The 12,588-nt window shown below is 44.7% G+C and overlaps 1 protein-coding gene across 4 annotated transcripts in view; it reads left to right on the forward strand.

The window, feature by feature from the left end:
• Window positions 1-12,588, forward strand: part of PLXNB1 (plexin B1) — a 61,111-nt gene that overhangs the window by 22,585 nt on the left and 25,938 nt on the right. For all 4 annotated transcript variants that reach the window (XM_017732551.1, XM_017732550.1, XM_017732552.1 and 1 more), the window contains 8 exons: window positions 4,363-4,545; window positions 4,960-5,088; window positions 6,890-6,990; window positions 7,662-7,794; window positions 8,487-8,643; window positions 11,466-11,574; window positions 11,673-11,781; window positions 12,381-12,513. In XM_017732551.1, coding sequence (XP_017588040.1) covers window positions 4,363-4,545; window positions 4,960-5,088; window positions 6,890-6,990; window positions 7,662-7,794; window positions 8,487-8,643; window positions 11,466-11,574; window positions 11,673-11,781; window positions 12,381-12,513 — 1,054 coding nt within the window. The remainder of the gene's footprint in view (window positions 1-4,362; window positions 4,546-4,959; window positions 5,089-6,889; window positions 6,991-7,661; window positions 7,795-8,486; window positions 8,644-11,465; window positions 11,575-11,672; window positions 11,782-12,380; window positions 12,514-12,588) is intronic.

Genomic DNA, 12,588 nt, shown 5'->3' on the forward strand with positions numbered 1-12,588 from the left:
CCCTGAGGCTTATCTTGTGGCAATGCAAGGCAAGAGCACTGAAGCTGCAGTTCAAGTCTTTCTTTATCTGTGTCGTCTGGTCTGCACTGCAGGGAAGGAGAGGAGCATGTGTACATGCACTTCTGTGTTGGGAAGGGAATTTAAGGGGTGTACTGGGTCCCTGTTGCTTATGGTGAGGTACACCTCACAACAGCTTCCTGCAAGGGCATTCAGGAACAAAAAGGAACATTAGCAAAACCAAGTGTCAACAAAGAGATGTTCAAAACCCTCCTGGATGTGTTCCTGTGTAACAGGTTTTAAGTGACCCTGCCTTGGCAGAGGGGTTTGGACTAGATGATCTCCAGAGGTCTCTTCCAATCTTAATAATTCTGTAATTCAGTGAAAATCCCAATTTCCTGTAGGCTGCTTTAGTCCTACAGAATTTTGGGCCCAAGAAGGACCTTTTCCTGAGCTGGCTCTTTTTCTCCAGAGCTGTAAGAGGTGTTAATCCTTTTAAGTTCAGTGACAAAGGCATGATGGGATGTTGCAGGATGAAAATGTGACTTAAAGCGTCTGTGACCCTGAATTCTCACTGTCTGGCAGCCACACTGGCTGCAAAATCAGGAACAGTGATACAAACACAGGGCAGCAGCGCTCTCCTGGATGCAGTGTCCTGGAATGAGGCTCTGTGACTATGAGCAGCCTGTTGGCACGAAGGATATTTCAGGTTCTTAGCAGAGCAGCATGTTATCTTGTGTCTTCCCTCTCCAGAACAGGCTGTCCAGATAATTGCCTCTTCCCAGCCTGGTGCTGCAGAGAGCAAAGTGGTACCACATAGCTTTAGAAGTTTCTGGGGTTGGGTGTGTGGTTCAAAGCCAGTCTTAAAATTATGGTTTTCCTTTCAGTAGCTAAAGCTGAGTGTAGAATACTTGTGGGACAAGGGGAGGGTAAAGAGCAGACTTGGAGCAGGATGAGCGTAAGGTAAGGAGGAGTATGTAAGAGTTGGGAACCAAGAGACTGCCCAGCTCGACGTCCTGCTTTCACTGTATTTGTTAGGCATGCCCCATGTGTCCTTTGAAAGGCCACAGGAAAGGACTTGTCACAGGTGATTTTTAGGGCACCTTAAGGGAGTTAAATGTCAAACAGGTATGAGCAGATCAGAAAAATCCTTCATTCAAAATGATGTAGAGTACCCTTATACCATTTGATCCAATGGAGAAGTGGGTGCACTGGGTGGGAGAAAAAGGCAGTCTCTGTGATTCCTGATGTGTGATCCCAGGGTCCCAGCTGGATGGTTTGGCTTGAGTGGGCTGACCAAAGTGTGGTGTCTTATTAACAAGCGTGTCCAATGATATGTAAATGTCCTAACAAACCTGATCCTTCACCGTTCAGCACGCGGTAGCGGTTGTCGTTCAAATTGTATCTAACATGATGTAAGGGTCTGTGCCAACTCTAGCCTGCTCCAGTCAGGGCTGAGTGGAAGCGGCTGTCAATGGGCATTTTATGCAGGAACAGTTTTAACTCCCTTTCAGTGGTAGCAGCTTGTGCTGGATGTAAGGATAATGCTAATTAATTTCACATTTTTCTGCCTCCAAACCAACTAGTGCATAAGGTATGCCCTTTTCCTTAGTTAGCTCTGCCTCCGGGCTTCAGCCCATCAAGGAAGGCTAAGACTGAGTTTTACAGTCCAATACAATCTCTTCAACTGGGGGAAAAAAAAACCAGCTTGTTTTTATAAGAATTTCAGACCCAGTTCATTTGTTCAGTTTCCTGGAGATTCGTTAGTCATGAGATGCAGGAGGCTATGTAGATGCTGTTTAGTGACTTGATGAATTGGAAGTGTGAAACATGTTTCTACAAGGCTCAGGAAGGCTACATGTCTTCTGTGGGTGTAGTTTTCAAGGCATGTACCTTCTCCTTTTGTTTTTTGTCCTCTTCATGCATAGATATAGATTGTCCTATTGTTGTTTCCTACCTGTGCAGGTAGGACACACACACCAGAATTCACAGCAGGAGCTGCTGCATTTCATTAAGACACTGGATGATCCCTCAAGTGCATTTTCTGCAACGTTGCCAAGATGTTACTCACTGCAAGCAATTCAAAGAGCTTCTATGTAAATTTATATAAGTACTTTATACAGACAGCCCCTGTGAGGCCACTGCTGGGCTGTGCCAGTGCTAGGAGAGCCTGCACAGGTCACGTCAGTTTATGGTAGATAAATGTGTGTGAAGTGACTTGCCCTTGGCATCACAAATAGGCAACAGCAGTGCGGAGCACAACTGGGGTACAAATATTTCTGACTTGTATATGGACTTCTTTGAAGCAGTCTTTGAAAAATCAGCCAGTAGTGAGGTTATTAGGCTCCAGAATTCGTATGAACTTATACAAAGGTTGCAAAAGATAGCTAGAATCCCATTCAAAATAAGTACTTAATGCTTTGGAGCATGGAAATTTGGCAGTGGACCTCTTCCTAATAAATCTTACAGAAAGTGGACAGCTGGAGAAATAGAAATCTTTAAGTTACAAGAAGATGACTGGAAGGAGCTGAAATATCAAACGATAGGTGGTAAGAAAAATGTATGTGTCACTAAAAATGAATGATAGTTTAGGAGATGGTAAAAACTAGCCATCATTAGAAGCTATAACCTCCTCAGACTTTAAGTCAGGGCCTTACACCGAGTGTGCAGAAAAATCATTAAATCAGTATTTGAAAGGAAAACAAGAAAGCACTGGACTGAAAGCAGTGCTAGTCTAACTGGCATGGTTTGTTAATGGAACTGCTGTGTCAAGCCTTGCTTCCCTGCTAAGATAACAATGCATTTGAGAAAGGAACAGAGCTGAGCAGGTTAAATATATTTTACAGTGGGATTTCCATAGACCTTATCAAAAGCTGCCGATTGCTTCTAGTTTCTCCAGGAAGCAGTCAAGTATTGAAAAACCAAACAAAACCAACAGCAACAACAACACAAATGCAAAAAAAAAACAAAACAACAAACCCAAACAGAGAAATGGGAGGAGAGGGAGGAGAGGGGAGAAAGGGACAGGTTTTCTATGGGATCAGTGAGCAGAGATAAGCAGATGCCTGAGGAATGCCATGATGTGCTGTTATCATGGATCTCTGATGGGGGCAGCTCCATTGCCTGGTGCTGGATGGTACCGCACAGCCTGAGCTGCCAAGTGCAAAGCCACGGACATCAGACAGAAGGATCTGTAACCCTGCTCACAAGGAGTCTAAGTTGACCATGTTGCCCGAGGCAAGAGAGAGCTGGAGTCAGTATGGACTGCACAGTTAATGCGCTGCTCCACACACAGCTTTGTCAGAGTAATTAGTAAGGGGCTGGAGAGGAGAGTGAAAACGTTATCCATAAGGGATTTCATGATGAAAATCTTGAATTTACACAAGCCACGTTGTTTGAAGACAAGCCACTGATCAATTAAAAAATGGTGTTTTAGATAATAATTGTTGGGTGAACAATCCTGCATTCAGTCTCCAAAAGGATACTGTAAAATTGAAATGGACATAGGACAAGGCACCGAGAAAGATACAAAGCAACAGAGGAACTATCCTGGACAAGACTGAGTTTGTTATGTAGGAAAAAGATGAATCGTAATGGGATATGTTTTCTCTACACTTAACAAATAGTAAATAAGTTGGTAGCTTTCATTGTCCTTCTTTAGAACGCAGTAAGTGAAGGTTTGGTGGCACTGGGAGGGCACTAACTGGAACAGAAGGATGACTGTTTCTGCACAGTGCAGTGGAGTTAATGTTCAGAACTCTCACAAGACTTGGAAGGATTGAAGCAGTGTGCAACAGTGACTCTTACATGTGCTCTTTGATTCCTAAGTGCAGTTAGTAAGCTCTTTGGAGCAGGTTGTGTCCCACCCTGTGTTTATGTATGTCCTGGGGTTCTACTTCAGGCTTAGAATTTAACTTGTAGGTGGTACAGCAAAACCATGCAGATTGCCTGAGGTGATACTTGTCACAGGGTGGCTTTGCACTGGAAAAAGAAATTCTCATCTTTTTGCTTTGTTCAGAAAAGTAAAATAAATCTTCCCCAAAGCAATATCACAGCAGTGTGTAACAGTAATGTTTTTTGGAGAACTTGAGAGAGTTTCAATGCATTTCATTACTGATGCTGAATGAACTGGCTGAAATGTCTGTAGATTTCTGTGAGAGTACAAACAGCCAACATACCTAAACTAATTATTAAAATGTGGGTGGTTTTGCTCTCAATAAAAAAAGCTTAAGAGGGGTTAAAGCTGAATTCACTGCTGGGGAATTTGGGTAGAAGGGGATGGTGGGAAGTGTTGAATGTGCTAATTTTCTTTGTACCCATTTTTTTTGGTACTGATTTCCCTGTTCTTTTCACTCCCCCAAAAAGGACACCCTGTATGCCTACCCCTGTGGCTCTGACCACACTCCCAGCCCTATGGCCAGCCGGGTGCCCTTGGAGGCAGCCCCGCTCCTGGAGAAAACCGAGGCCCGTCTGACAGCTGTGGCAGTGAATGTGGAAGATGGCCACACCATTGCTTTTCTGGGAGACAGCAGAGGAAGGCTGCACAAGGTATGGTCTGCATACAGCAAAGAGGATAAAACTAACCAGGGATGCTCAGGTAGAAGGGGAAAAAGGCAGTGTTTCTTTTTCCTTGGGAAGTTGGGTTCCTACTAAACATCGTTATTATCGGACAGTCTCTTCTCACACTGTACTGCCTGGGGAAAATGTGGATGCCCCAAAAGTGGTCACATTGCCTTTGGTTACATCAGCACTGAGCCAGCAGCAGGGCTGGTGTGTCCTATGTGGTTTGCACAGGTATTTCTGGGTATGTGCTTCATGTTGCTGAAGCCACTGCACAGAGGTTGCGGTGGGAGGTTAAAATCCTTGCACACAGCAGGGGTTCCAGCTTGTCCTGTTGTAGGACGGGTGCCCCCAGCTCCTGTGGTGGTGCTTTGCCTGCTCACATCTGTGACTCCCTTGCAGGTGTACTTGGGAGCCCAGGGAGAGGCACACACCTACGCTTCGGTATCCATCCAGGTGAACAGCATGGTGAGCAGAGACCTGCTGTTCGACCAGTTGCAGGAGCACCTCTTTGTCATGACCCAGTCAATGGTAAGAGCAATACAATCCCTTCCACAGAGGAGTCGAAGCACTAGATGTTCAGACAAACTGCTGACAGGAGCAGGGAAAGCTGGGAAACTGCACTTGGTTAAGCCTGTGCTGAGCAGCAGCTGCCTGCCAGTCTGCTTACAGGAATGGGGACTGGCCTTTCCCAGAAGCTGGAGGAAGCATGGAGAAAGCCTTGTTACCCTAATCCATAGCTTGTATGCATTTTCTGAAATCTGTCAGGCTGTATCAGCAGCGATGGAGGAATGTGAACTGCAGGCTGTAAAGGGCTGCTCTGCTGGCATGAAGACAAGGCACCACGAATTCCTGGGTTCCACTGTGTTGAGCAGGAACTGTTTGGACAACAATGTGCATCTCCATTTGAGCAGAAGAAAGCCTCTGGGTTCACATGTGACCCATCTTGGTTTTGCAGGAGGTTAAAAAGATAAAAGGGAGATTTCATGTAATTAAAGTGTAGCACTTCTGTTTTTAATCAGTTAAAAGATCAAGCTGTTCTTCTGTAACCTATGAAAAGCAGAAATATGTGGGAAATGTCTTCAGATAGCAGAGATGTTCTCTGACCAGGGATATAACAACAGTTTTGCAGATGAAATCAAGCTGTGGAAGGAGCCATGTGAGGCACTTTTCTCTTTACCCCTGCTTTCTGTAATTCTGTTTGTGCCTAGAGGCAGTTGGAGGAGAAGAGGCATTGCAGTGCCTCAGGCTTTTGGGGTATTGGTGTCTGCTGAGTAAGAAATCCTGCTATGGATACTTTATTTGAGAGGATTTGTACACCACCACTCATATCAGCTCCTTGAGCTGGAAAGGAAAGGATCCTCCTAGCAAAGGAAAAGCAGCCCTTGAGTTACTGTGAAGGAAGGAACAAACAAAAAATGAGAGCATGCTGGAAAGCCACTACTTCCTTTCACTCCCCCAGTGTGCTTTGAGATACTTGTAAAATTTGTAACACTTCAAAGCAGGAGTTGAAATCTGTGAGTGGAAGAAGATTAGGGAAATCTGAAATATATCCTTAACTGTAATTGTTCTGTCAATTAAAAGATGCAAATTGCATCATGTGCTTAGCAAAAGTAATAGGTCTGGAATTAGAAGTTGGTATTTCAAAGTAGTTGACAGTAGTAGCTGAAGTGTAGTAGCAGATTAAAGAGGGCAAGAGGCTGAAATCAGCAAGGATGGTAAGTTGAAGCAGAAGAATTTTGCAAGTAAAATTTACCCCTAGATGGCAGAAAGTTTTTGTTCCACATTGATCAAAGCTTTGTGGTCTACTTTCAGTCAAAATGGTAGTTCTGCCAGGTAGAGCTGGGCAATAGTGCAGATGGATTCAGAGGCCTCAGCTGTAGCTGCTGTCTCCAGCCTCAGTCACCTGTGTGTCAGGAGAGATGATCTCACTTGACAGAGTCCAGAAAAGCAAAAGAGTGGATGATATTCAGTCTGCTATTCTGTAATTCACTTTGTTAAAATGCAGTTTTATGACTAAATAAAATTTCCTCCTTGCAAACTGTGTTGTAGAATAACCAATGAATAGCAATACAGTTTGCTTGCCTCAGTGCCTCTCTACAGCCTGATGTTTAGATGTCCTTCACCAGTATGTGGTATGTGTATGAAGGGCTCTGGAAACTTGTTCCTTTTTTTTTTTTTTTGTCTTTATGGGAGGATAAGTGGAGGATCAAGAAGTTGTTTTGATGAGCATCGAGATGATGGGACTTGCTAGTTAGGCATAAGAAGACAATGACCCGGGGGCTGTGTTGTGTGTGCTGTGTTTTCCACTTTTCATTTCTTTCTCTGACAGGTGGTAAAGGTTCCCATAATGGAATGTTCCCTGTACTTGGACTGTGAGTCCTGTCTGGCACTGAAAGATCCCTACTGTGGCTGGTGTGTCCTTCAGGGACGGTAAGATAGATCCCTGTTCACCTGTAAGGATTTTGGAGGGACAGTGTCTAGGGATTGTCTCTGCTTACTCTCTTCCTTATATCTGTGTCTGGATTTAGTTTATTTTTATTTTCTTCATGAGATATTTGCTCTAACTTACCATTCTTCTCTCTGCCTCCCTAAAACACTGCCAGCAGCAATAGCAGTTGCACGCAGGGGCATATTTCCATTGCTTTTTGGGTCTTTGGCACCACTCATGATTCTCCTGTTCATTGGATTTCAGCCTGGTTTTAGTCTGACTTCAGATCAACCTCATTTCAAGTGTAGAGAAACTATCTTGTCTCTTCTTCTGGTGTCTTATTTAGCACTCTTTCAGTTCTTGCTCCCCTACTGATGTTGCTTAATGAGACGTGGTTTATTCTGGTGTATGTGTCTGCCTGCTGGCTCTGCTTCCCTGGAGAAAGTCACAGGAACTAGTTCATGACCTTTGAAGCCCAAGAAGTGCCTACCTATCTATAATTTCGCAACAGTTCATCCTACGATTGAAGGTGGTGGGAGGCTGGGGCTTCAGTGGCTCATGTAGCAGCTTCCTGAAGACTCTAGCAAGGCTTGAGACAGCCAGTGTCTGGTTGGAAGCCAAACACAGACTGCTGCCCAGGGCTCTCACAGGGCTTCTTGCTGTTTCCCTGCAGGTGCAGCCGTCGCTCCGAATGCTTGCGGTCCAGGTTGAGTGAGCAGTGGCTCTGGAGCTTTAACTCTACACAGCAGTGTCTGTCTGTCCAGTCACTAACTCCAGCCAATATCAGCAGAGAGGAAAAGAGAAATGTGAGTGGTGGTGATCCTCTTATGGTGCTCAAACTTATAGAACGTCCTCTGCAAACTGAGGAGTCACAAGTCTTTCTGTTGCTTTCACTGGGGTGTTGAAACACTGAACCTTCAGGCCTGTTGTCTGCTTCATGTGAGGGACTTATCTCCTAGTACAGCCCAGCTGTTATTTCAGTTGTTTGGTTGTTTCTTTGTGTTCCCTAAAACTAAATGTCCTTGCCTGCTAAGAGTTACTGGGTATTCTGAAGTATGTGATGCTTGCTTGGATGGGGACCCTCCTTGTTTTAGTATCTATAAGGTGCCCATGTCTGTGCTTTCAGTGTTTCTGTCACTTGCTGTCAGGGAGACCTGAAAGGAGTGGCCCAAAATTACATCTCCTGTCTGGCATGTGATAGCTGGCAGAACAGCTAGGAAGGTGCTGGAGTGATTTCAAGTCTGTCATTGTGTCAGGAGGTGGCAAGAACCTGTCTTTTGCTAGAGGCTTGGGCAAAGGGGGAAGTTGTCAGTTGCTGCCAAGTTCAGTTCGAGAATGGCAAGAGATGATGAATGAAACAGTCAGTCCTAGGAGACGTTATAGGAAAATGAGTGTTTTTGTAGATAGCTACTCTATGGGGGTCTTCCTTTGAAAAAACAGAACCAAAAAATTAGATTAAATGAGGGCAAATTACTTACTGGTATTATTGAACTGATAGATCTTCTTGGCCATCTCTGACTTACCTTCTCTGCGCGAGGAAGAATTTTACTCATGTTATTTTGAAGATTATGAAAGCCCAGCAGTTCTGACAGAGTCAGGAATCATGTGTCCTTCTCCAGATCCCAGCCAAGCACCACCTTTGCCAACAGGAACAGGTTAGTGAAATGCTTTAAATGGAGCATGATAGCTCTGATAACATTGTTGGGAGAAAGTATGTTGTAGGTCGTCGTATTGCCAGGATTAACAGCCATGAATGTATGTGGACTGTCAGCAGGTGTTCATTTCATTCCTCATAATATCTGTTTGCTTTCTACTTGTGTCACACACATCCTGTGCTATTTTGGGCTGTTGCCAAATTCCAGTGCCAAATTCTGATAGTTGGAAAGGAGATCGTGTTTGAAGTGTTGTATGTAAATCTGAATGTGGTCTGAAATGCAGTCTAGAGGGGTGGCTGGTTTGGCAGCTTTGTCCTAAACCTGGGGAGAGAACTCTCTTAAATATTGCTTTATTATTAAAACCAAACAAAATGCAAACCGTCTCAAAATCCGTGCAGTGGGAGAAGGAAGTACATGTAAGGAAAGGCAAGAAGAGACCCGTGGTCCTTAAAGATAAAACAAATCTGTAATGAGGTATAACCTCAGAAAATACACGGCCTGTGAGCAATAGCTGGCTGAGTATTGCTGATTGGCCACTCTAAAGAACCTGGAAAGTTCTCAATTTTTTTTCTTTGCATTGGATTTTACCCAGCCTGTCAGTGTGAGCTCTGATGAGCTGATCTCTTCAAAGAGCTTGTTCATCTGAAATAAAAAGCAGGTGCCAGTTGGGACACATTCCACACAATTCACCTAAGTGGCTGAACAGATTTTTCTGTGCAAGTATGCAGCTGGCTAATAGGTATGAAGCAATCTCCATGGACATAACATGACACCAGAACTCAGCTAACACACTCATTCAATCTCAAACTCCTTCATTTTCAGTATTATTTGCAGTATTTTAATAATCTGGCTTTCACACTGCTTTAGTCTGGAACAAACCCACCAGGGTGGTCAGGAAAAGAGGGAAGAGGGCTTCATGCACTGCCACTGCAAGCAGAGTAGGCAGGATTTGCTTCTGTTTAGTTGTATGGGCCTGAATTTAAGCACAGTTGTGAAAAATCAGTGTAGATAAAGCCACAGTCTAGTTCTCATTACTCCAAGCTTCAGATATTCTTATCAACTCCTTTGTAAGTCAGTCTTGCTTTTATTCCAAGATGCCTTACCTACATTACTTCCATAGTGTCTCTGAGGCTTATCAAGTGGCTCCTGTCCTGTAGCCTAAACTTGCTTGTGGATGGTTTCTGTCCGTTTGATCTATTTGTGTTGTCCTTTTGCTTCTGCAGTGCTTCTCCCACGCAGTGAACTATGGCCAGGCGCTCCTAGCACAGAGTTTTGCTGTTTAACTGTGCCAACTTCTTCTTCATGTTCTCTTGTTCTTCAGGCTTCCTATCTCCTTCACTCTATTGCTGTTCCTTCTCTGCATGGCTTCTGTACTCTGCTAAGATGAATTTGAAGCTGATAACCAGATTCATACATTGTTTTCTAAATGAGGTCACGTTAGGGCCTTAGATACCTACACTTTCCTATTCCTACTTATAATACTTTTCCCAGCTCACTAAAATATTTGCCTTTTTCCAGCTTTATTTTAAAGTTTTTATACCAACTCATCCATCACATGTAGGTGTTGAGCTCCAAGTTAGTAGCACAAACTCTTGCTCTCAGTTTGCAAGTGTTCGACCTCATCTTCTGTACTGTCAAACAGCATTATTGGCAATCATGGGAAATAATGGCCTTTTTGGAGAAAGGAGTATTTATAAATATGGTGTCATAACCCTGAAATCCTGGGAGGTGTTAGCCTTTCCACCACTGCCAAATGCAATCACCTCTATGGCAGTGATAGGAGTTGGCAGTATTGCAGTAACTCCAGCCTCCAGCTGCATAGGACATACCCTTATTTTCTGCTCATCCTGGGTTTCAATAGACCCCTCATCACTGTTTTGTTAGCATATTGCTTCCCTTGCCATCCTATCAGGAACCCAGCGTAGGCCTGACTGATTCACATGTTAATTGTTTTGTTGTGACTAAAGATTTCTTGCAAGATGAGCTCTGAAATCCCATTCTGAGAGGAGCGGTGCTCAAGGTTCTTGTTACTTACTTTTATAGCAAACTGCCTTAGAGAGAACAGCATCTCCTGGGGTTGAGCAGAGAATGCAGTATGTTCCCATTATTTGGAGAACTAATAACCAACTCTAAAGCTGGAGACATTCGTCTGGGACAAGATTAATTAGCTGATTTAGTACTGTCATATGCAAAATATCTCCTTCTGGCTGATGCTATCAGCTGCAGTAAGTTTTGACCATCTCTACAGCTATTTGGTCTACAGAAAACAGTGACAGTCTCTTCCCAAAGAGAACAGGGCTATCCTGAGGCTTGTAGTTGATGCGAGACCTGGATTTTAAAGCAGATAAGCCTTCAGTCATTGCAAGTGAGATTACAAGTTTTATAAGCCTCTTCCCTGACTCACTTCTTAGTTTGGTCATAGACCAAAGCTCTCAAGGTGAAGGCAGTATGTGAAGGGCACGTTAGTTCTAAGGGTTTCGTTTTCCTTTGGATGACAAAAGAAGACAATCAGCTTTGAGCCTCAGTGTTACTTCTTCCTGTAATGCAGAGATGGCAGTGGAATTACAGGGATGAAGATGGACAGAGCTTCAGACTACGCTTCTTTCCCATGGGTTGGCAAGAGCTATCACAAACTACTCCTGATGAACTTGTCCAACCTGTTTTTAGTGTCCATAGGATAATGCAGTGATTGAGGTGCTAAAAGCATGAAAGGGAATCTGTCTCAGTGTTTGACAGTGTCTATCCTAAAGCATGCCGTCTCCTAACAGTATGGCAAACTTGTAGGGGCTCCATTTCTAAGAAATTTTTATTTTCATTTTCAGATCATGTCACCATAAAGCTTGTAGTGCGTTTCCATGACATCTTCATTGCTTCTGTGGACTTCTCTTTCTATGACTGTGCTGCAGTGGCCCTGCTGTGGAAATCGGCACCGTGAGCACCTGCTTTTTCTCTTCTGTAGTTTTAGGGAGGGTGGCTGTCCCTTTCTGGGTCGTCCTGTCTTAGCAGCTGCTTTTCTGTCATTCTTCCAGGTGCCAGAAGTGTGTGAGCAGTCTCTGGAGATGTAACTGGTGCATCCAGCAGCACCTCTGCACCCACAAAGCAGCATGTGAGGAAGGAACCATTATCTACAATGAAAGGGTGCGTCTCCTGCTCAGTCCTAGTCCTGTGTGCTCTCACAGCCTCTGTGAGTCAGATCTCTTCTCAGGTAAAATATCAGCTGTCAGTCACATCAAGCAAGGAGGTGAGCTGTTGGAACAAAGAGGAGCTCCCCTTGGAGTGACACAAGGCTCTGCATCCCTGATACTTCAGGGTTTCTGGGGAAGTGCCGTCAGATGAAGCAGGTCACCCTTGTCCTGGGGCTGTGCAGCCGGTGTTGTCAAAGTGGAGAGATGAGCAAGCTGGCAGGGAGGCTGCGACTGGGGAGGTGGAACAGATGCCCAGTTTGTGGCTGCCACAGGTGGCCTTGTATTTTGTGGAGAATGAAGACTAGGAGACCTCCCTCTGAGAGGAGGCCAGTGCAGGCATCTGTGGGAAGAGGGAGTGTTGCTGGATCTTGTGCACTGTGAACATTCCCCAATCCCAGTGCAAAAGATGGCATAAGATGTAGCTCTCATTAAAATCTAGAGGGTGAAGCAGCCTCTTGTCTATGGGAAGTCATACGGAGTGTTTTTCTGCTTGGGTTTTATTCTGTTTCATTTCTTTCCCTCTTCTCATCCCACCATCTTGTTTCTTTCTAGGCCCAGATCCCAACCTTAAGTGTGTATCCCTCTTCAGCTGCTCCCCTCACCAAATCCTCTACCACAGCCCCCACCACGGTCACAAAACCTGTCACCACCCCTGTGCACGTGGGCCCGAGCACTGTGCCCCACACAGAGCCCATCCACGTCACGACCTCTGCAGCCTCGGAGACGACGGCGGCGCCTGCGTAGACGCCCCGCTACAACT

The sequence above is a fragment of the Corvus brachyrhynchos genome, unplaced genomic scaffold (genome assembly GCF_000691975.1).
Source record: "Corvus brachyrhynchos isolate BGI_N302 unplaced genomic scaffold, ASM69197v1 scaffold4, whole genome shotgun sequence".
NCBI classification, from domain to species: Eukaryota; Metazoa; Chordata; class Aves; order Passeriformes; family Corvidae; genus Corvus; species Corvus brachyrhynchos.